Source organism: Bacillus rossius, chromosome 18, assembly GCF_032445375.1.
Source record: "Bacillus rossius redtenbacheri isolate Brsri chromosome 18, Brsri_v3, whole genome shotgun sequence".
Classification (NCBI taxonomy): Eukaryota; Metazoa; Arthropoda; class Insecta; order Phasmatodea; family Bacillidae; genus Bacillus; species Bacillus rossius.
In genome coordinates this window covers 29,471,276-29,496,179 of record NC_086345.1, presented here as the reverse complement: position 1 = coordinate 29,496,179, position 24,904 = coordinate 29,471,276, and the positions used below count along the sequence as shown (strand labels likewise).

Here is a 24,904-nt window from a genome sequence, read left to right as displayed (position 1 = left end):
AGTGAGTGTTTCTCATTGGCCCAGAGTCCTCCAGGTGAGTTGTAAGGCTGGGTTCACAATTAAAAAAATTAAGCGGGTGCATAGCAAGCCATGCACACGACCTGTGCACACGACCTGTGCGAACTGCGAAATCGGTTCACAATTGAATTCTTACTGTTAATTTCAGCCAATGAAATTTCGCGAATTATGCGACATCTGTTTGCAGTGTTAGTAAATAAACATATTAACTTTCAAAATAACGATAAAACTATTATTATCTCGACATTTTCTTACCACAATATGGTTAATAAATATAAACATATTTCTAGTCCCGCCAAAAAAGCACCCTGCTCTTCTCACATTGGCTGTTGTGCCATGCGTACGCGACCGAAATAAAATATATTCATTTCACTCCTATGCGCACGACCTCTCTCCCATGCACACGACCAACTTTCTGCTTTTGTCAATCGTTAGGTTAGGAAACATGGCGTTCATATCCTATGCACACGACCTACTGTTACTGTTACTGTTATTTTTTCAATTGTGAACCCAGCCTAAGCCAATAGAAGAGGCAGCACTGAGGTATAACTATTTGTATTTTAGCCTATCGCAAAATGAATTCGCGATTTTTTTTTTCCGGTCTCTACCTATCGATCGAGAATCGATTCGGCAGCGGATCGCTCGGATGTGGGCGGGCGGTTCCGATTCTCGCGAGACTCGGACCACCAAGCGGTGGGGATGGAAGAGGGGGTGTGAAGGAGGGAGGGAGGGGAGGAGGCTGGGCCTGCCTAGCTGCGCAGTTGGCGGAGATCTCTCGTGGTCCACAGTCGCACCTCTTCTCGCTGCTTCAAGGTAAGCCCGCTCTGCCTGGCGCTGGCTCACACAGGGAGGGCCAAGTCAAGTCTAACAGGACAGTTTTCAGTACCAGAACCATTTATTTGTGATTCAAAAACATCCTTGTCTGTGGCACAACGGTAAAGCAATACTTAAGTAAGTTTGGTAAAAACATGGTAAGTAGAGACCGGAAAAATTCGCGGGTTCATTTCGTGTTATGCTAAAATTCAAATAATTATACCTTAGTGCTGCTTCTGTCATTGATCCACTGTTAATCTGGAGGACTGAGGGCCAATTAGAGACCCTCACTCGTAGAAGTGTCGAATCACAGGCCACCCAGTCGAGACGACTCACAAGTCAGCAGCCAATGAACAGTTGGCATTTGCCCGAGTGTGTAGAGGATATTGGAGTCTATCCTGGAGGTAATTGAACCCGCGAATTTTTCCGGTCTCTAACGATAACTAGGGACCTGAAAAATTCGCGGTTTCGATGACCTTCAGGCTAGTCTACACAGTCTTCTGTATACTCGGGCAAATAACGCCAGTTCGTTGGCTGCTGACTTGTGAGTCGTCTCAACTGGTTTGCCCGTGATACGTTACTTTTTTCGTTGAGGGTTTCTCATTGGCCCAGGGTCGTCCAGATGAACAGTGAGCCAATAGTAAGAGCAGCTCAAAGGTATATGTGTATGAATTTCAGGACTGTCGCGAAATGAATCTGCGAATTTTTTTCTGTCTCTATCGATAACTATGTATGTATACATTGCTAGCAGACATACTGTGTTTACAGACACCTGCAAGTCGCCTCGCCTCACTAACAGATAACAGGGACAGGAAAAATTCGCGGTTTCATTTTGCGATTTACTAAAATTGGAAATTACCTCAAAGGGCTCTTGCCATTGGCTCACAATTGAGCCAATGAGAAACGCTAGACTAAGTCTGTATCCAATCACCGGCCCCTACGTGGGGACGTCTCATACAAGACAGCAGCCAATGAGCGGGCGACATCTGCCCGAGTGTACGTAGCGCTGTGCAGTCCATCCTGGAGGTCATTGAACCCGCGAATATTCCTGGTCCCTAGGGACCTGAAAAATTCACAAGTTCAATGACCTCCAGGATAGACTCCACGACCCTCCGCCTACTTGGGCAAACGGCGCCTGTTCACTGGACGTTGAATTTCGAGGCGTCTCAAGTGGGTGACTTGTGGTTGGATACTTCTTTGATTGATGGTCTCTGATTGGCCAAGAGGCCTACATGTTAAGGGGGTGCCTCCCATTTCAGGTCAAGATTTTATATTTACAGTAATTACAGATAAACTTATAGAATTTTTTAATTATTTAACTTTCACGAAATGAAAAATATATATCGTGCCTAGTTTTTGCATAATTAGCTGCCAAAGTTACATTTTTAACGTTTTTGGGTTTTACAAATAACGATAATTTAATTTATTGCAGAACTGAAAATATTTAGGTTTAACTGCAATGGCAATGGCTACTTCAAGAACAGGTTTGAATTTCTTTCAGAATATATTAATTAATTTTACCTGGCATTTCAAAATTCTCAAATTTGATACGAGTTTAACTGCCAAGAAACATGAAATGAGTTTTTGTGATAGAAATGAAAACCATTTCTTGAAGTAGCCAGTGACATTGAAGTTAAACCTAAAAAGTTTCAGTTCTACAATAAATTAAATTCTCCTTATTTGTACAACCCAAAAACGTTAAAAATGTAACTTTGGCAGCTAATTATGCAAAAAGTATGCGCTGAATATATTTTTTCATTTCGTGAAAGTTAAACAATTGAAAAAATCTAAAAGTTGATCAGTGATTAATATAAATATAAAATCATGACCTGAAATGGGAGGCACCCCCTTAACAGTGGGACAAATAGCAGAAGCAGCACAACGGTATAATTATTTGAATTTTAGCGTATCACGAAATGAATCCGCGAATTTTCCCGGTCTCTACTGACGAGGCATCCTCGGCCGACTGCGCAGCGGGGCATCTGTAGCGCCCACGGCCCCCCCTCTCAACCCGCCCACCGCCGCTCATCAGCTGATCCGGGCCGCTCTTATTTAGGCCCTAGCGTCACCGCGCGCTGCCCCAATTACCGCCGTGGCCGGTCCGGCGGCGGAGACCAGACACACTCGTCTCTGGACAGGTCGCCGGCATGTTGGACACTGGCCACATGTTGGCCCACATGCACGCCACCAGCGGGACACTTTGAAAACATGCAGAAGGTTTTCCACAAAACATAGGTTCGATGTTAACCCTTAATGAGCAACCCCTGTTTCACAGTCACAAGGGCAAGCCAGTCCCCTCAGCGAAGGATTGCTTAAGAGGCCACTCCAGTGTTTCAGGGGCACTACGCAACCCGCGTAAACCGCATAAGATTCAATGCTATTTTCATTTTGCTTATAACTAATTAACTAATATAGATTTCGAAATAATGCTTGCTTGATATGTAAGACAACGATGCTCTTATCAAAGCCCCTTTCTTCAAAAATTGCATAAATTATGGTTCAAACCTAGACAATACAATTATGCATATTAGTAAAGATTAGTATAAAACCATAATTTATGCACGTTTTTGAAGAAAAAGGCAAGCATCATTTCGAAATCTATATTAGTTAATAAGTTATAAGTAAAATGAAAATAACATTGAATGTTATGAGGTTAACGCGGGTTGCGTAGTGCCCATGAAACACTGGAGTGGCCTCTTAAGGCCCCCGCCTACCCGGGCACACACGCGGTGCGCTGAGCTTCAGGAGAAACAACGCGATTTCAAAACTACTCAAGTTATCCGAGCGGGCTCTGCTTACGAGAAGCATTTAAGAGTTCGCTGAGGGCCGAAAAGTACTTTTGATTTCGGATTAAGTTTTTAAACTGTATTTTTTGGAGAGTTAAAATGGCTAAAACGCATGTTTTCAGATTAATTTTTAGGCGTAAAACAACCGGTACATATTCTTGAAAGTACCTAAAGGACTTGCATTACACATTTATCTTCACTTCTCCGCCATGTAGTGTTACGGTCACCGCTCATACGCACTGGGAGAAGACTGCGCGCCAGTCCAGAGGAGACACCGCGCTAGAAGCACCAGCCAGTCCCGCCTCACCGACACACATACGCCCCTGACGAGGCGGGCCCCCTAATCCCCAGGAGGAAGGAGGGTAGATTGCAACACCCGCCGTGTTTTAAAATTATTTTTAGCGTCGTCTGTGTTTGGCGGTCGGCTGGATCTATTTAAGGCGCATGTCCACTGTGAGCACACCGATCACAGCCATCCAGTCCGCAAGCAGAACACGTCCCGAATGGTCCCGGCCAGTAGGGCCAATATGGCTTCTCCTGCAGACGGCCGCCTATCACAAGGGAACACTAGCTAGCGCGGGCATACCAACCTCATTGCAGGAGGGTAGGGGGGAGATAATAACCTCTAGCTAGCGAGTTTAGCAACTTTGTTACTGGCGTATAGTCCTTCATGGCGTGTAAAATTATTCGCGAACCAATAGTAAAGATCAGCCGACTGTGTAATGTGGTACAGCCTAGCATGTCGCTGAACGGTAACGGTTATTAGAGACCGGAAAAATTCGCGGATTAATTTTGTGATACGCTAAAAATTCAAATAATTATACCGTTGCGCGGCTTCTGCTATTGGTTCACTGTTAATACGTAGGACTCTTGGCCAATTAGAGACCATCAATCAAAGAAGTATCCAACCACAAGTCAACCACTTGAGACGCCTCAGAATTCAGCGTCCAGTGAACAGGCGCCGTTTGACCAAGTAGGGCGGAGGATCGTGGAGTCTATCCTGATGGCCAGTCTCTACTCGAGGGCTTGCAGGTTTCCTTGTGGAGGCGAGACAGTGACCCATTCACAGGCGAGCAGAACGTGCACTCGCTGGCCGGCGGTGTGCCAAGCGGCAGCCTCGTGACCTCCTGCCCGCGCGTTGAGGCGCGCCGCTTGGCACACTGCCCTCCGCTGTAGCTGGCCTCATCCTCGCATCGCAGTGCGCGCTTCGGCGGGAAACATTTCAGTACTCATACATAGAGACCGGAAAAATTCGCACTTTCAGTGACCTCTAGGATAGACTTCGCAATCCCCTACATAAGCAGGCAAATTACACCTGCTGGTTGGCTATTGACTCGTGAGACATGTCAACTGAGATGCTTGTGATTCGATACTTTTGGTTGAAGGTTTTATCATTGGCTCAATGTCCTTCAGATAAACTGTGAGCCAATCACAGAAGCGATTTAAAGGTATAGTTGTTTGGATTCTAGTACATCACGAAATTAATTGCGTACTTTTCCGGTCTCTACTCATACCTCAGTGCTGCTCCTGCTACTTGGCTCAAACCTCATCTGGAAAACTTGGCGGTAGCGAGTCTACCCGCCAGATAGTACCACAGCCACATTGGTTGTGAGAAGAAATGCATCAGCTATTATTATCAGGCAAACAAACCAAGTGGAAATTAATACACTTCTATTTTGGCAGCATACCAGAAATACTGCATCTCCTACTCACTTATTTACAACGCGAATTTATATTACACAATGTTATTAAGTGTTTTTATTTTGAAACATTTTAAATCTCTTCTACAAAAGCAATTAGTCGTCATGCAGTTACATTGTCATACTAAAGCCACCCGACGTATTTTTCTTGCTAGTGGTTTTGGGCTCAACCAACAGATAGCGCCACAAGTCGCGCGGAACTTGGAATTGTAGGAGTGGCACGTCTACCTCACTCCGTGCTCTATGGAGCCCCGCGGGCATGTGTCGTTTTGCCTAAAGGCGTTTCGCCTAATTTTAGGCAAAACGCCTTTTAGCGAAACGCCGTTGGACAAAACGCCGTTAGGAAAATTCCGTTAGGCTAATCGCCATTAGGCAATTCGCCGTTAGGCAAAACGCTTTTTCCTCTTTTAGGCAAAACGCCATTAGGAAATTCGGCGTTAGGCAAAACTCCGTTAGGCATACGCGGTAAGGCATCACTTCGTTAGGGAAAACGCCATTTGGCAAATCACCGTTAGGATAATCGTCACTAGGCAATTCGGCATAAGGCAAAAAGCCGTTAGGCAGAACTCCGTTAGGGAAAACGCCGTTTGGCAAATCGCCGTTTGGCAAATTGCCTTTAGGCAAATTGCCTTTAGGCAAATTGCCTTTAGGCAAATCACCGTTAGGCAAAACGCCGTTAGGCAGAACTCCGTTAGGGAAAATGCCGTTTGGCAAATCACCGCTTGGCAAATCACCGTTTGGCAAATCGCCATTAGGCATTTCGACGTTAGGCAAAACGCCTTTAGGCGAAATGACTTCAGGCAAAACGCCTTTAGGCGAAATGACTTCAGGCAAAACGCCTTTAGGCGAAATGACTTCAGGCAAAACGCCTTTAGGCGAAATGACTTCAGGCAAAACGCCTTTAGGCGAAATGACTTCAGGCAAAATGCCTTTAGGCGAAATGACTTCAGGCAAAACGCCTTTAGGCGAAATGACTTCAGGCAAAACGCCTTTAGGCGAAATGACTTCAGGCAAAACGCCTTTAGGCGAAATGACTTCAGGCAAAACGCCTTTAGGCGAAATGACTTCAGGCAAAACGCCTTTAGGCGAAATGACTTCAGGCAAAACGCCTTTAGGCGAAATGACTTCAGGCAAAACGCCTTTAGGCGAAATGACTTCAGGCAAAACGCCTTTAGGCGAAATGACTTCAGGCAAATCGCCTGGCAGCGGCTGGGCGTGGCTTGCTGCTCGCGGTGACGTCAGCAGCCGGACTGGGAGTGGGGGTCGAGTGTGACGTCATGCGGGAGAGCGCTAGCCTGGGAGGACCGCCTTGGTGCAGGTCTAAGGCCTCAAGGTCGACCAGTCTCCTCCCCGCTCCCCGAACTACCTCTACCCAGCAGCACAGGGTACACGCTGCCCGCTGATGATCGTGCTTCTGCACATTTCTTTTAAGTTAGTTCTTAATATAACTATATTTATTTATTTTTTTTTAGGATTTTTTTTTCCGGCTAAACACGTCATGGTTTTTATGAACTTCATGGAAAATGTTTCATTCCATTCCTATTATTAAATAGAAAAATGTAATCATAAAGTAGGCTACACAGTTTCGAATGCAGCCTTCGTTTTAAAACTCTTCATTATCTAGTATTTCATTAATATTTTTTCCCCTCCAAAAACATAGAAACCTAAATTTCCAGGGTTTTTAGATTAAGGCCCCGCCGTACGCAGAGCTGAGAAGCAACCACAGCATTTGAAAACTGCTCCAGATATTCCGAGTGGTGTTAGAGTGTGTTGAAGTGCGTGGTGTTGGGCGTGTCGAAGAGTGTGGTGTTGAGCGTGTCGAAGTGCATGGTGTTGAGCGTGTCGAAGTGCATGGTGTTGAGCGTGTCGAAGAGCGTGGTGTTGAGTGTGCAGAAGAGCGTGGTGTTGCGCGAGGGTCGCGTGCTGGCAAGTGGGTCGTGGAGCTGGCGCGAGGCTGCGCTAGTGGGCGCGGCGGTCTCCGAGGCCAAGGTCCCTGCCCCCCTCCAGGGGCTGCGGCGCGGCGCGTCACTCGCCAGGTTTGGCCCGCCAGCTCCTGCGAGCCGCACCTCGCTGCCCGAGTCCGTGTGTCGGTGCTTCTAGCGCGGTGTCTCCTCTGGACTGGCGCGCAGTCTTCTCCCAGTGCGCATGAGCGGTGACCGTAACACTACATGGCGGAGAAGTGTGATGCAAGTCCCTCAAGTGCTTTCAAGAATCTCTACCGGTTGTTTCACGTCTAAAAATTACTCTGGCCATTTTAAACTCTTCTGAAAAAACCACAGTTTAAAAAACTTTTGTCAGAAATCAAAAAGTACTTTTCGGCCCTCGGCGAACCTTTGAATGCTTTTTCGTAAGCAGACCCCCACACTCGGATATCTCGAGTAGTTTTGAAATGGCGTTTGTTCTTCCTGGAGCTCTGCGCACCGGGTGTGTGCCCTGGAAGGCAGGGAGGGGCCTTAATTTGCTTGTCTCCCGGCCGGGGCGTCACTAACTCCAAACAACTGCGGCAAGTTGCGGCCAGACGACTGCGCGATAAGTAGGGACTGGAAAAATTCGCGAGTTCAATGACCTACAGGATAGACTCCACGATCCTCCGCCTACTTAGGACAAACGGCGCCTGTTCACTGGGTGCTGAATTTTGAGGCGTCTCAAATGGGTAACTTGTGGTTGGATACTTCTTTGATTGATGATCACTAATTGGCCGAGATTCCTACCTAGTAACAGTGAACCAATAGCAGAAGCAGCGCAACGGTATAATAATTTGTATTTTAGCGTATCACAAGATGAATCCGCGAATTATTCCGGTCTCTACCAATCGACATAGTGTCGCTGAATGAAGTTTCTCTGACCGACTCGGACCCAGACGTGGACCTCGCGGTCTGTGACGTCACAAGGACGCCGGCCGGTCAGGTCGGGCCGCGGTATGTCCTTGTACGGCCCCAGTCTCCTCGGGTTGAAGGCGAGACACTCCGCCAGTGCGTGGGCACCTGACCCGGGCTCAGTGAGGCGGAGACTCTGGCGCGTCAAGCTGCCGACTGCCTGAACAGCCTTAAACACTGGCGGATTTGTGCAGTGGGAGTGCGTGACTTGATGTAAGCTTTCGGACATACGCCATTGCTAAGCACGTGTATGTCTGCAGAAGAAAACTTCAAAAAACACCCAAAAAAAACAAAAACACAAATTAAGCAAAAAAAATTGCTGTTGTTAACAGGATATAAACACCACATAATATTACATAAAGGAATATGGTCAACAAACAAAGAAAAACAAAGAACAATGGACTAAGAGAACGAAAAAAACCCGACAAATGATGACAGCACAAAAATATTGATCCCAACTAAAAACATTCAGCACAACAGTTGAAACGAGACAAAAAAAACACGACAAAACGAAAAGACGAAACAAACACAATAGTTTTCCAAACCAGAAGAGAACGAAAAACACCCCCACAAATGACGACAGGACAAAAAATATTGAACCCAAAAGATTCATTACAACAGTTGAAACGAAACAAAAAACACGACAAAACGAAAAGACAAAACAAACACAATCGTTTTCCAAAACATAAACAAGCGACGTTTCGGGAACTGCTATTTGCTCCCGTCCTCAGGCAGAGACGCACGTGGTACGAAAATACTGGTGCGACTGCGAAATGTATCTTGTACATGCATTTCATATCACAATCATGAAAGTTAAGCACTTTATGAATCATGGTAGAATCAGCAAAGAGATATATTTAAGTATTTGAATTTTTAACTAATCGCGAAATGAATCACGGAATCTCTCCCGACTCTCTAATAATTGGTATAAACTAAAATTTAAAATTTTCGTAAAAAAAAATATTGTTCTGATGGGTGAACAATATTCCCGACGCAAGAAGATTTTTTTTTTCAAAGACAATCTCGAGCCTCAACTGAATAAATAGTAAAAAGCTTTGCATAATCCATGTAGAACATTTGCGGACTCCTTAGTTGGAAAGGCGTCACAGTTCCCAGTTAGTTTGTAGTTTTGGGAGGAACTCGACTCTCTACGGGCCTGTCCCACCGGCGAGTGCGGAGTTGTGACGTGTGCCTGGTGTCTTCCAGGCTCCAGGCTCCAGGCTCCAGGATGCCCCTGCTGGACTCGTGCTGCCGTTGCGGCTCCCTGAGGACGGGCACCATCGTCAGCGGCGCGCTGGGCATCGTGAGTACATCGCGGTCTTTCCTGGTTCTCCCCCCCCCCCCCCCCCCTTTCGCACATTCCTCTGATCATCCAGGGAAGAATCCACGAGCTATACAGTTGAAGAGTGTGGTGTTGTGTGAGGTTGAACGTGTTGAAGAGTGTGTTGTTGGTGCCAACAGGTGATCGGCATCGTGACGATGATCCTGGTGCTCGTGACGAATGTCAAGTTCAAGACGGTCATCCTGGACTTCCTGCCCAAGGAAGTGTGTAAGTAGCTCCCCCTCAGTGTTCATATCTGTACCACTTTATTACCTGCCTTGGCTGATGGCTTCCCCTCAGTGTTCATGTCTGTACCACTTTATTACCTGCCTTGGCTGATGGCTTCCCCTCAGTGTTCATGTCTGTACCACTTTATTACCTGCCTTGGCTGATGGCTTCCCCTCAGTGTTCATGTCTGTACCACTTTATTACCTGCCTTGGCTGATGGCTTCCCCTCAGTGTTCATGTCTGTACCACTTTATTACCTGCCTTGGCTGATGGCTTCCCCTCAGTGTTCATGTCTGTACCACTTTATTACCTGCCTTGGCTGATGGCTTCCCCTCAGTGTTCATGTCTGTACCACTTTATTACCTGCCTTGGCTGATGGCTTCCCCTCAGTGTTCATGTCTGTACCACTTTATTACCTGCCTTGGCTGATGGCTTCCCCTCAGTGTTCATGTCTGTACCACTTTATTACCTGCCTTGGCTGATGGCTTCCCCTCAGTGTTCATGTCTGTACCACTTTATTACCTGCCTTGGCTGATGGCTTCCCCTCAGTGTTCATGTCTGTACCACTTTATTACCTGCCTTGGCTGATGGCTTCCCCTCAGTGTTCATGTCTGTACCACTTTATTACCTGCCTTGGCTGATGGCTTCCCCTCAGTGTTCATGTCTGTACCACTTTATTACCTGCCTTGGCTGATGGCTTCCCCTCAGTGTTCATATCTGTACCACTTTAGTACCGGCCTTGGCTGATGGCTTCCCCTCAGTGTTCATATCTGTGCCACTTTAGTACCGGCCTTGGCTGATGGCTTCCACTCAGTGTTCATATCTGTACCACTTTAGTACCTTCTCGTCACGCTACATGTCTAACTACGTTCAACTTCCTTACTCAAGCTTCAAAAATAAGATTCGTAGCCATGTTTTGTGTTAAACGCTAGGGACCGGGAAAATTTCGCTGGTTAAATGACCTCCAGTTCTAAGTACATTCGGCCCGCTCATTGGTTGCTTTCTTATGGGACGTCCCAACGTAGTAGCATGTGATTCGTTACAGCTATGGCTGAGTTTTTTTCCCCTCATTGGCCCGGAGTTCTTCAGAAGCATTAGTGAGGTGTATGTATATATTTTTAAATTTAAACACATCTAAATTCATCCGCGATATTTGAAGGGATAAATTTCAAGGAGTAATATACGCTTGGCTGAGATGATTGGATTTTATCAGTTAACGGTCATAGTTAGAAACCCATCATTTCGCACCAGGCTATATACAGTCTGCTCATGCCTGAGGAATGGTTAGCTGTCCATTGGCCGCAGAGACCTCCCGAAACTTTGGCACGTCATTGGACGCGAGCTGTTCTTGAAAAGGTTTCGAATTTCCGACGGTCTAGTCACTCGCAGGGAAGAAAGCTTGTAATGATGTAGGGAGTCAGTGACGGTGTCAGCTGTGAGGTGACATGCTGCTTGTCTCCTGTCCCGCAGTGAAGATCATGCTGGCGGTGAGTCTGTTCATGACGGCGGTCATCTCGGCCCTGCTGATCTTCGGAGCCGCCAAGGTACGTCCCTCCCCGGCTTAGCACTGGACCGCTACACCGTCAGTAGTGTATAAGAGGTGTTCCTGGCACAGGCTTCAGGCTGAGGTGCCAGGGGTGCCAGTCCGCCATGTTGGATTGTGACGTCAGGGCGGCCATCTTGGATGACCTTGGACCTCGGCGGCCAACTTGGATGACATCATCAACGCCATTTACATAGTTTTCTCGAACATGCCACCATTTTGAATAATGACGTCACCGTTTGCAATTTCCGTTACGGCCGCCATCTTGAAAATCTTTATTTATTATCCGATTTTAAGGAATTTTTTAAATATTTATAAAAAAATTCAATTATAAAATTTTAATAAAAAATATTTAAAACACAAATACTTACGACATGGAGCTCGGAGTCCTCGGTTCGAACCCGGACTGCCTGCAGCCACCATGAGGGAAGGATCGGCCGCCATTTTTATTCTTTTCCCTCACCGGGTTCGAACCGAGGACTCCGAGCTCCATATCGTAAGTATTTGTGTTTTAAATATTTTTCATTGAAATGTTATTACTTAATTTTTTTTATAAATTTTTAAAAATTTTTGTCATTAAAATCGGATAATAAATAAAGATTTTCAAGATGGCGGCCGTAACGGAAATTGCAACTGTGACGTCATTAATCAAACTGGTGGAAAACAAAATGGCGGAATGTTCGAGAAAACAAAATGGTGGCGATAACATCAACCAAGATAACGGATCCAAGATGGCCGCCAAGGTCAAGGGTCAATGTCATCCAAGATGGCCGCTGTGACGTCACAAACCAAGATGGCGGACCGGTACCTTGGTAACTTAGGTTGAATCCTTGCCAGGAGCTCCTTTTTATACTACTACAACTACAGTCAGTATTAACCAATCTTTACCATTGCATTCTTAACAAATCTTTACCATTGCAAGAATCGTCCAAAGAACGTGAGACGAGAGTTGCTGGTCGCCATGACGAGTATAGCCCTGATGTTGTGCCCTCAGAGGAACAAGTTCCTGATGCTGCCGTGGGTGGTGCTGGCCTTCATGCTGTCCATCGGCATCCTGGTGACCATCATCTGGGCGGCGGTGGTGTCCTTCATCGATGGCTTCGCCCTGCAAGGAGCCCTCATCCTCTTGTTCGGCCTGCTGGGGCTGGGTGAGCGGGTCTGGCGTGTTTCTGGCTGCAGCCACTCATCCACACTGTGCACACCCAGGGCTGCAACTAGAGTCTCTGGCACCCGGGGCATGAATGGATTCATGCGCCCCCCCCCCTCCTCTTTTTTTGCACATACCACACCAATAAAGCGGATGTCCGGGGGTTTTCCCACGGAAAAATGGTGCTATTTAAGCATTTTCCATACCTGCATGTAACAGTTTCTGTGCTACTGTAACTTCCATGCAAAAACTTTTTACCAGTTACCAGTTGTAGTAGGAATTACAATGCAAGCGATTTCGGCGCCCCCACAGCTTTGCGCCCGGGGCGTATGCCCCGCTTGCCCCCCACCCCCCTAGTTCCGGCCCTGTGTGCACTCGCGGGTTCATTACGTGCTATGCTAAAATTAAAATAATTATACCTTAGTGCTGCTTCTGCCATTGGTCCACTGTTAATCTGGAGGACTGAGGGGCCAATTAGAGACCCTCACTCGTAGAAGTGTCGAATCACAGGCCACCCAGTCGAGACGACTCACAAGTCAGTAGCCAATGAACAGTTGGCATTTGCCCGAGTGTGTAGAGGATATTGGAGTCTATCAGAAAGGTCATTGAACCCGCGAATTTTTTCGGTCTCTAACTATCTGTGGTGAACTTACTAAGGATAAGTTTGTGAAGTGCCTACTTAGGTCCATTAGGTTAATTAATTAATTAATTTGGCAACAGTAGTAATAGTAATTTACTTATTGTATGTCATTTTTGACGTGATAATGTCTTATAAATCGATGAACGCCGGCTGCACGCACGAAAAAGTTGTCACGTTCCGCCTGAGCCGAGCGTGCAAGAACCGGCCAACCACCCGTGCGAGAAAAAAAAATCTTCTATGATATCAAACAGGTTAAGGCGGGCCTTTTTTTTTTAACTAATTGTTCGTGATTATATTTAAAACCAATTATTTAAATTGAATTTGCAAAAAAAACTGTAAATAATAATTTGAAAATTAAAAAAGTATGCAAATTTTCCATCAGTGTTTTCTTATGACGTTATCACGTAAAATTATCGTCCGTAAACCGACTTTACGGACAACCCCCTTTATTTTATTTTTATTAGGTTTGTATAGGTATTTAAATATTGTAATGTAAACTTACTTAGGTTAATTGAAAGAAAAATTGCGTACAAGTTACAAAAAAAATCTGAACGCCTATTAGACCGCCGCTAGGTATGCCCGCGCGAGCGGTTTCTCCCTTGTGATTGGCGGCCGTCTGCCAGGGTAGTCATCGCCCTTCTTGGCTAAGTTCGCCTCAGCACAGAACCACTGGGATCGGTGTTGCGACAATCGACATGAACCCGAGAGAAACCCCCACGCAATCGCGAAACACAAGACGATGCTACAGTGTTATAACTCTTAGCTGGTTTCCGGAATATTTTCTGCGAAATATGCATGCTTCTGGTGATTGTAAGTTTCAGGAAAAAAAATTGGTTGTCTGTAAAGTCGGTTTACGGACGATAGTTTAACGTGAAAACGTCATAACAAAACATTGATGAAATGATTTCATACTTTTATTAGTAAAATTGAATCATTTTTATTGAATTATCACTATTTTGTATGGATACAAAGAAGAAGTGAAATTAAATCTACAATTTAATTGATAAATTTACTTTTATTTGCACTCATTAATTCAAATATGTTTATTACTTTAACGAACACATTATTTTAACTATAACTTTTATACATGTTTGCTATTTAACTTCTTCCAATCTGTGTTATTCTGTTAAGGATAGGACGATGATAGGAAAAGAAGGAAACGAATGGGAGTGTTTCAAGTTTAATGTGCCTCGAAAAAGTCAAATCGATGATTGTTCCAATCGAGTGGGAGATAGATGCAGCGCAAGCGTACAATGAGCGTAACGGGGCACAGCGTAACGGGACAATGTGCATAACGGGACATTTTTTCGTGCGTGCAGCCGGCGTTCATCGATTTATTAGACGTCACGTCAAAAATTTATCAATTTCCATTAATTATGCCCTACGGTCAAACAGAGCCAAAATGAATCATGTTCGCAGGCTTTCACGGCCCATTGTCTGAAGAAGCTTGGCTTCTAGGTTGTAGCCGCGTCCTTGGCGAATAATTCACTGGACGTTTCGGTCGACATTGCAATCGCCATCGTCAGGGAGCAGTTACCTAATAACTGCTCCCTGATGACGGCGACTGAAACAATGTCGACCGAAATTTCGGTGCATTATTCGCCAAGGACTGCGGCTACAGCCCAGAAGCCAAGCTACTTCAGAGCCAAAATCGTGAGCCGGCGCCGGGGTCGCCAAGGGAATACATCTACGGCGCACCGAAAATGGACTCTTGAGGACTTGAGGACTCTTGAGGCTCATTACTATGATTGTATGTGAATCAGGAAGGGCGTTAGACCGTAATTTCGTTCTTGTTGTGGCCATTAATCCCTTCGCTGGTTCAATTGTTAAATTAAAAAAAAAAAGTGAAGTAAATGTGAAAAAAATTTGCCGTGTCTGTAGTAACAGCAGTCAGAAGGGACATGGCCCAGTCATCACAACACTGTGTTTGCCCCGTGCTGACTGGTGTTGCACGAGCCCAGGTCGGGACGTACTGATGATGGCATCGGCCAATATTTCCCAGAGGAGAGTAAACACTCCTGTTTGTTGGGGAGGGGAAGGGGAGGGGGGCAGGGAGGTTCTTTTTATAACGTCCTTGGTGTCGCCACGTGACCGAGCTGGCAAGCAGCAGCTGGTGTGACGTCACTGGGATGTGTTGACATACCCGGGGGAGGGGGGTGTTCCCCTGGCAACTCACTATTCTCACTACTTCTCTCTCTCTCTCTCTCTTTTGTCTTTCTCTCAATCTTTGTCTCCCTCTTTTCTCTCTCTCTCTCTAACTCTAAGCCTATACCACTACACGGGTAACATTTCCTATACTTTCACAAAAGGTCCCTTTGGAAAACTGCTGCCAAGGAACACTTTAAAATACCACAAGAAAGATATGTAACTTTTTTGTACACACCACATGGCTATGGTTATTTTGGCATACATAAAATAAGGCTTTTTTTTTTTGAGATAATACCGAGTATTTCTTACAAAAATTTGCGCATAATTTAATATTTTTATTTATTTTTCTTTCAAGGATATATATATATATTTTTTTAAACCCACGGAAAAGATAATCAAATATTCAACAATTGGAATTTATTCATTTTGTTTATTAATGCGCGCAGTAAATACTGGAAAGTTATTCAGGGAACGGTTTACAACTGACCTAGCTGTTGGAGGTACCGGGAGAACACCAAACATATATGTATGCCCGGTTAAGAATCCGAACCCAGTATTACCGCGGACACTGTTTTGTAGCGATAAGAGTTGTTTTCACGCAAAGGTACAAATGCACAAACACGTGTAATGTTACGTGTTACATATCTGTGTTCCATTTGCAAGAGAAGATCGCAGAAAACACTCTGTGGTCGTGCGTCACTGCACAGACGTGTAGCGACTCAGGACTCAGTGGCGAACGCAGGCACTACTCTTGGGGAGGGTGTCGGCGGCGCGGAATAACTCCCAGTTAGATGGTGCCATCCACAATTCCGAGAAATAATAGCCCTTAAAAAAAAGCAAATTTAAAAGTAATAATAATAAAATTCTCAAAAGTAGTTTTTTTTTAAGAGTACTTAAATCTAAGAAATTACATACAGCACCGGTAGCACTAAACAGGTAAAATTAATTCAATAAAAAAGGGAAAACAAATTTGAACCGACTTCAAAGGTCAGGGGCAGACCCCAGCAGATTGTATTTTGTTATCCCTCCATGATTATTTTTATTTCCATTTGAAGGGCGAACGGCTCCACCACAATTCCTAGAAGATCGAGACTGCAGCGACTGTGTTTTGTTCCCAGAGTCCCAAAAAACTCGGGCAAACGCCACCTGCTCATTGGGCGCTGACTTTGTGGGGCGTCTCGACTGGGCGACCTTTGTGATTGGGCACACTTCTTCGATTGCGGGTTTCCAATCGCTCCAAAAGTACTCCAGCAGAAGCATCACAAAAATACAGAGTGTTTGAAATTTTTTTGCACAATTTTTGAGGTATCTACTGAATGGACGTGTTGCACAGCTAAGCCAACCATGAGTGGGCTTGCAAGCCGCCGCCAGTTGTTCATCATCGGGCAATCCCTCAGCGCGGGGGAGGTACAGGCCTTTTTAGGGGCTCTTGTCCTCCCATTTTGTAGTCATAAAGATGTTGAGGGTGAGAGGGGGAAAGTTCCTCCCACCCGGCCCTCTTGTCTTTCATTGGTCTTATGGCATGCGCAAGACATCCCCAGCAGTCGTTGATTGCGAGCATGTGTGTCGCCACACTTGCCCCCCCCTCCCCTCCCTGTGCCTGTGTGAGGGCAGGATCACCCACCTGCCCTGATGGTCCCTGGATGATGTAGGTCATTTCAATGTTGTAATGAAAGAGGTGAAGTTAGCCCCGGAAAAAAAATAATTTCTATTTTTGTTCGTGAATTTAATCGCGGAGAGCGTCCAAGCGTTAAAAGTTTTTTTTTATGTTAATGAATACTAATAGCATGAATGTGAATAGAATAATTGGTGGGGTGGTGTTGTGGGCTTGCAAGTCGGGCGCCGTGGGGTGCATAGCTGCTGGGCTTCTTTGGGAGTGGCTCTGGCCTTGGTGGAAGAGGGGGGGGGGGGGGGAATCGTAGCACCACGTGACTCAGAGGACGTCTATTTGCAGCGCCGCGCCTGCTCCACCACCCCACCCCCCCTCTGTTCCCTGCCAGGGCCAACAGACTGCCTCAACCAACACGGAGTAGTGATATGTCCGTCAGGCTAATATTTGTTTTCATATAAACTGGGATATTTATAAAATTTTGTTTCCGAAATTAAAAAATTAAATGGTCAAACAAAAACTAAAGGGCAAAATAAATCTGGAACGTTTTTTTTTTACGTTTAGGCCCATACTTTATTAACGTTGATTAACATACATTATTCTCAGTATGACACACGTAAAATGATAATAGAATTAATGATAATTTCATTGTTATTTTCAAGTATAGTGTGATTACTACTGACAACGGCTCCTAGAGGGAGGTGAAAAGGGGGGGGGGGGGGGGGTATTGACAGATGTTTCTAAAGAATATATAAAATATATTCTGGATGCCATTCCAACCACCTAGATCTGAACCAAATATAGGGAGGGCATACTAGGTGTTACCTATTAGCTTACAGTTCAAACTTGTTTAAGCAATATGTTCTTGGGCTTTCTATATTAAAATCTAGTTTTCTGGGGCTTATTTCTGTTTGACACATAAGCAATTATTTCTTCAAAAAAATAAATTTGATCTTCTTATTTATTAATAATAATTAAATAAACATTTATTCTTCGAATACATACACTTTTCCGTATATATTGGAAAATAAGTGTAATTAACTTTGGTGCTTGTATAGCTGCTATTTCACCTCATTTTCTTTTCTATTTCTTTTCATCTTCGTCTTCATATTGTTTTTTGTTCTTGCATTCTCCCATAATGATCAAAAATCCTTTCTTCATATTCAATATAATAATTTCTCATTTTCTTCTTGATCTATTCGAAGCGCTTCACCAAGTTCAAGATATAACATTTCTTGTGTTTCCTAACTCCAACATAGTTCTCGCTAGAATGGACTTGTGCTTTATTATTCCAAAATCTTCCTTTTTATCTTCTAATTTACACTTCATATTTTCTTCTCCTTTTCTTCTCCATTGTCCTGTAGTTAATGTCCGGTACGTACTTCTTCCTTTAACCGTTTGCATGTTCATCCCCTTCTGCTTCGTATTCAACCCTATTTTCTTTGATATAATAACTTCTGTTTCACTTCTTGGTCTCACCATTTCAAGGTATAATATGTGTTCTTTTCTACCACATATTCTTCTTCTAGTCTCATCTTTCTTGTGTTACATAACTCCTACATAGTTATTGCTTGTGTAGTAGTTGTGCTATATTATATCTCCAACTCCCTGTATTTAAACTTCATTGTCCCACTAAGCCCAAGTGTGGTCCCACTAGGTCCCAGTGTAGTCCCACTAGGCCCCAGTGTAGTCCCACTAGGCCCCAGTGTATCCCACTAGGCCCCAGTGTGGTCCCACTAGGCCCCAGCATGGTCCCACTAGGCCCATAGTAGTCCCACTAGGCCAAAGCATGGTCCCACTAGGCCCATAGTGGTCCACTAGGCCCTAGCATGGTCCCACTGCGTGGTCCCAATAGGCCCCAGCATGGTCCCACTAGGCCCCAGCGTGGTCCCACTAGGCCCCAGTGTGGTCCCACTAGGCCCCAGCATGGTCCCACTAGGCCCCAGAGTGGTCCTACTAGGCCCCAGCATGGTCCCACTAGGCCCCAGTGTGGTCCCACTAGGTACCCCAGTGTGGTCCCACTAGGTACCCCAGTGTAGTCCCACTAGGCCCCAGTGTATCCCACTAGGCCCCAGCGTGGTCCCACTAGGCCAAAGCATGGTCCCACTAGGCCCATAGTGGTCCACTAGGCCCTAGCATGGTCCCACTGCGTGGTCCCACTAGGCCCCAGCATGGTCCCACTAGGCCCCAGCGTGGTCCCACTAGGCCCCAGTGTGGTCCCACTAGGCCCCAGCGTGGTCCCACTAGGCCCCAGAGTGGTCCTACTAGGCCCCAGCATGGTCCCACTAGGCCCCAACGTGGTCCCACTAGGTACCCCAGTGTGGTCCCACTAGGTACCCCAGTGTAGTCCCACTAGGCCCCAGTGTATCCCACTAGGCCCCAGCGTGGTCCCACTAGGCACCAGAGTGGTCCTACTAGGCCCCAGAGTGGTCCTACTAGGCCCCAGCGTGGTCCCATTAAGTCCCAGTGTGGTCCCATTAAGCTTCAGCATGGTCCCACTAGGCCCCAGTGTGGTCCCACTAGGCCCGTGTGGTCCCACTAGGCCCCAGCGTGGTCCCATTAAGTCCCAGTGTGGTCCCATTAAGCTTCAGCATGGTCCCACTAGGCCCTAGTGTGGTCCCACTAAGTCCCAGTGTGGTCCCACTAAGCCTCAGCGTGGTCCCACTAGGCCCCAGCGTGGTCCCACTAGGCCCCAGTGTGGTCCCACTAGGCCCCAGTGTGGTCCCACTAGGCCCCAGCGTGGTCCCATTAAGTCCCAGTGTGGTCCCATTAAGCTTCAGCATGGTCCCACTAGGCCCTAGTGTGGTCCCACTAAGTCCCAGTGTGGTCCCACTAAGCCTCAGCGTGGTCCCACTAGGCCCCAGCGTGGTCCCACTAGGCCCCAGTGTGGTCCCACTAGGCCCCAGTGTGGTCCCACTAGGCCCCAGCGTGGTCCCATTAAGTCCCAGTGTGGTCCCATTAAGCTTCAGCATGGTCCCACTAGGCCCTAGTGTGGTCCCACTAAGTCCCAGTGTGGTCCTACTAAGCCTCAGCGTGGTCCCACTAGGCCCCAGCGTGGTCCCACTAGGCCCCAGTGTGGTCCCACTAGGTACCCCAGTGTGGTCCCACTAGGCCCTAGCATGGTCCCACTAAGCCCCAGTATGATATCACTAGGCCCCAGTGTGGTCCCACTAGGCCCCAGTGTGGTCCCATTAAGCCTCAGCATGGTCCTACTAGGCCCCAGTGTGGTCCCACTAGGCCCCAGTGTGGTCCCACTAGGCCCCAGCATGGTCCCATTAAGTCCCAGTGTGGTCCCATTAAGCTTCAGCATGGTCCCACTAGGCCCCAGTGTGGTCCCACTAGGTACCCCAGTGTGGTCCTACTAGGCCCCAGCGTGGTCCCATTAAGTCCCAGTGTGGTCCCATTAAGCTTCAGCATGGTCCCACTAGGCCCCAGTGTGGTCCTACTAGGCCCCAGTGTGGTCCCACTAGGCCCCAGCGTGGTCCCATTAAGTCCCAGTGTGGTCCCATTAAGCTTTAGCATGGTCCCACTAGGCCCCAGTGTGGTCCCACTAAGTCCCAGTGTGGTCCTACTAAGCCTCAGCGTGGTCCCACTAGGCCCCAGCGTGGTCCCACTAGGCCCCAGTGTGGTCCCACTAGGTACCCCAGTGTGGTCCCACTAGGCCCTAGCATGGTCCCACTAGGCCCCAGCATGGTCCCACTAAGCCCCAGCGTGGTCCCACTAGGCCCATAGTGGTCCCACAAGACCCCAGAATGGTCCCACAAGGCCCATAGTGGTCCCACTAGGCCCTAGCATGGTCCCACTAGGCCCTAGCATGGTCCCACTAAGCCCCAGTATGGTCCCACTAGGCCCCAGTGTGGTCCCATTAAGCCTCAGCATGGTCCCACTAGGCCCAAGAGTGGTCCCACTAGGCCCTAGCATGGTCCCACTAAGCCCCAGCGTGGTCCCACTAGGCCCATAGTGGTCCCACAAGACCCCAGAATGGTCCCACAAGGCCCATAGTGGTCCCACTAGGCCCTAGCATGGTCCCACTAGGCCCCAGCATGGTCCCACTAGGCCCCAGCGTGGTCCCACTAGGCCCCAGTGTGGTCCCACTAGGCCCCAGCATGGTCCCACTAGGCCCCAGAGTGGTCCTACTAGGCCCCAGCATGGTCCCACTAGGCCCCAGTGTGGTCCCACTAGGTACCCCAGTGTGGTCCCACTAGGCCCTAGCATGGTCCCACTAGGCCCCAGCATGGTCCCACTAGGCCCTAGGCTGCTGGTTAGTGTCTGGTGGGGGAATTGTAGCTAAGTGATGGTTGAACAGTCCCTGCACAGTATAGTACACTGATCCCTAACAGGGTGGTCTGCAATCTATGGAATGAAAAATACTTGGTTGGATAAATGTTAACTTTAATCTGTACATGGCATTGGCAAAAAGTTACATAAAATTGGCATGGATGCTTAGAACAATAAACACCTGAGTCTGACATTCACGACTAGCATGTTACTTGTAACGAAACCCTCGAGTTTGTTACTTATCTACATTCAGCATTAGTTACCCTGATGACAGTCTCGCTAGGGGAGTGAGGATTTTGATTTGAGGTGGCCAATCCCTTACGTTTCTTATGTAACTAGTCTCTACGCACGGCCGTTCGAGCCGTGAATTTACCTTAAAGATTTTTTTATACTGACAGACGTGTGCGTGGCTGTTAACTCAAAGAACTCTTCTGGTCTTATTTTATCTTCTTTATGCGGTCAAACAATTTTTTTCTTTCCAATTTAATGATCTGCCACTGAAGGTCCACAATTATAGATTCACACGTAATAGCTATACTAATGTTGACTTGATGTTAGCTTTTGGACATATGCCATTGCTAAGCACTTTTTCTGTAGAAGAAAACTAAAAAATACCCAAAAGACAAAAACACAAATTAAGCAAAAAATTGCTATAGGATATAAACACAACATAATATTCCATAACAGGAATATGGTCAACAAACAAAGAAAAATGGACTAATAGAACTAAAAAAAAAAAACTATGTTTTTCTTTGTTTGTTGACCATATTCCTGTTATGGAATATTATGTTGTGTTTATATCCTGTTGACAACAGCAATATTTTTATTAATTTGTGTTTTTTGTCTTTTGTGTTTTTTGTAGTTTTCTTCTACAGACATACATGTGCTTAGCAATGGCGTATGTCCAAAAGCTTTCATCAAGTCATGCACTTCCACTGCACAAATCTTTCAAAGACTATGCTAATGTTGAGCAGTGGGGACCTAGGAGGCTGCATGTCAGGCTGCCTGCACCGTTCCCTCGACACGGCAGTCCCAGGGGGCTGACGGCAGTGCCCGCACTGTTGCAGGTGTGTACGTGTACATGTGGATGGTGGTGTACAGCTACTTCCAGCTGCTCATGGAGGAGGGGGGCCGCGGCCCGTACGGCAAGCCCGCCTACTGGAGGTAGAGCGAGCGCGGTGGTAGGGCGTTCGCTGCTCGCCCCACGGGCGCCCTGCTGCATCGCAAGACCAGCTCTAACTCTCCAGTGACTCCACACGCGGTCCATCCAGCACAGACAGGCGTGGCAGGGGGGTTCACATGATCCCCCATGATTAGAGACTGGAAAAAATTCGCGCTTTTGATGACCTCTAGGATAGACTCCACAATCCCCTGCATACTCAGGCAAATGCCACCTGATCATTGGTTACCAACTCGTGACACGTGTCAACTGGGACGCTTGCGATTCGATACTTTTTTGGTTAAAGTTTTTTTCACTGGCTCAAAGTCCTTCAGATAAACTTTGAGCCAATCAGAGAAGCAATATAAAGGTACAGTTGTTTGGATTCTATCGTATCGTGAAATGAATCCGCGAATTTTTACTGTCTCTACCTATAATCTGCCGTAAGGGTCAGATTATCAGAAGGGATAAGCAGTAATGTTCATAGGTATCATACAACATATTATTTCCTCACAAAAGATATATTTTATAACATTAAAATTAAATTTAAAAAAATGTTTATATAGTGTATAGACTACAAAAATTTTCAGTAAGCCTTAATTTTTTTTTAAGGCAAAACTAAATTTTCCTTCAGTGATATGAAAATTGCTAGTATTTATTTTAATTTAAAACACTTGTATGGAAAGAAAATTTGTTTTCAACCTTGGAATTATATCTCCAACGACGAAAAACCTCCCGCCACCCCTAAACACAAAAGTTTCAGACACTTTCATGTGGTATTGCAGAAATGTATCATTGTTCCATGAAGTTAATGTTACATGTCTTGAATGTATCTGGAAAAATTGTGCGCTGTTTGGGTAGGATGTTGTTAGCCGCACAGTGGATGGATCGAGAGCACCTCTAGAAAACCAGGGAGCTATGCCGTAACGTGGAGCGCTAGTTTCTTCCGTACACCGGCGGGGAAAAAAACACTAACCTGCTTCTGCTTGCACATGAGGACATTCTGCACATGCTTAGCGGAGAGCGGTCAAGAGAGGTAAATGTGCTGTCTACAACACTGTGTTTGGGTGCCTCCGAATACTTCAACTATACCGAGCAAGTGCAAGGAACAAGATTACATTATACACACGCAGCTAAACAATTTACTGGAGAGGCATCTGAATGCTAACAAATTTTTCATGCCAAATTTAAAAGTAAAAAAAATACAAATCTGGTAGGGAAAAAAAACACATTTTTTTTAAAAGGCATTTTAACATTGTTTCATCAAAACTAATTGCAATACAATGTACAAAGTGAAAAAAAAAAGTGAAGAATTATGAAGTTCAAAAATATAGACCACATTGTTTTTTTGGTTCCGATTAATTTTACTTAAAACTTTCATCAAAAACTTTAACCAGTTAAGCATTATATCACATTTAGTATTATTTATTTTTTAATATAAATTAAAATTATTTGTAGCAATAAATTTTCAATTCTGATCATGATTATGAATGTTCCTTTTTTATCTGCAAAGATTATTTAATGTTTAATTAAATAATGTTGATGATCTACACAGTAATTCAAGTAAAATTTGATTTACGCATTCTATTTAGTTTGTAAATTATTTAACAACATAAAATAAAATGTTTTAAAATGAAATATGAATGAATCTACTCATTTCTAAAATTTGATGCATTCTTTTTAAAGTGACATTAGAATGTAGTGGTTGTATGTGATGAAAGAGATTAAGAACTGTTTAAATATTTATGTTTGCTGCAGCTTCCTTCTTTAATTTTAACTGCCCGTATTTTCAATGTATCGCTTATACTTTGATCATGCAATTTGATGCAAATAACAATCCAAGTTTGTATTGTGACTAAATAGCCTTGCACATTGTATGAATTACCTATAATATGAAGTTATTGTTTAATGTATTTAATTTATGGAATTCATGCAAGTTGAGTAGACTTTGCATATCATTGTATCTTCAGTTATGTTGTTGTTTATATGTACCTAGCAGTATTTGTATAGTATTTTTTGCATAGTAGGTATATCTTAATGTTGTTTTTAGTCATGAATGTTATTTTGTTGAAGAGAATTGCCATATTTTTACATATGTTTGTTATATTTTAGTATTTTGTAATTTATTAATTATAAAGCTTTATTCTGACTATCAATAACCATTATATGGTTTATAAACAAATAAACATGTTTATAATTTAACCAAATATTGTAAATAAATTTTTAAATGTTGTATGAATTTCTTCTTTAAAACCCAACTCTGGTGGTGGGTGTTTGTGTCGGCTCGAAAAGCACAAGTGAATTATTTGCGATTATTGACTCTTTTGAAATAAAGTGAAAACAAAACCCAAAAAATTTATAATATTCTCAAGATATTGAAATTAAAAAAAGGGGAGTTGTCTGTAAAGTCGGTTACGGAAGATAATTTTACGTGATAACATCATAAGAAAATATTGATGAAAAATTGCATAGCCTACTTTTTAATTTTCAAATTTTATTTACAGTTTTTTCAAATTTAATTTAAATAATTTGTTTAAATATAATCACCAACAATTAGTTATAGAAATAAACTGAAATCAAATCAATGTCAATAAATTGTTAATTTGAAATGATGAAATTGGATAAATAATCAAATTTT

The 24,904-nt window shown here is 45.0% G+C and overlaps 1 protein-coding gene across 2 annotated transcripts; it reads left to right on the top strand.

The window, feature by feature from the left end:
• Positions 1 to 781: 781 nt before the first annotated feature.
• LOC134541127 (uncharacterized) lies at positions 782 to 24,670 on the top strand. 2 transcript variants are annotated; one of them, XM_063384307.1, is made up of 6 exons: positions 782 to 831; positions 9,400 to 9,496; positions 9,655 to 9,742; positions 11,213 to 11,286; positions 12,280 to 12,433; positions 22,175 to 24,670. In XM_063384307.1, the coding sequence occupies exons 2-6, from the start codon at positions 9,422 to 9,424 to the stop codon at positions 22,273 to 22,275; spliced, it is 492 nt and encodes a 163-aa protein (XP_063240377.1). In that variant the 5' UTR covers positions 782 to 831; positions 9,400 to 9,421; the 3' UTR covers positions 22,276 to 24,670. The 2 variants fall into 2 exon arrangements, with proteins under 2 accessions (XP_063240377.1, XP_063240378.1); XM_063384308.1 differs by having other exon boundaries at positions 799 to 969.
• The last annotated feature ends 234 nt before the right edge of the window (positions 24,671 to 24,904 follow it).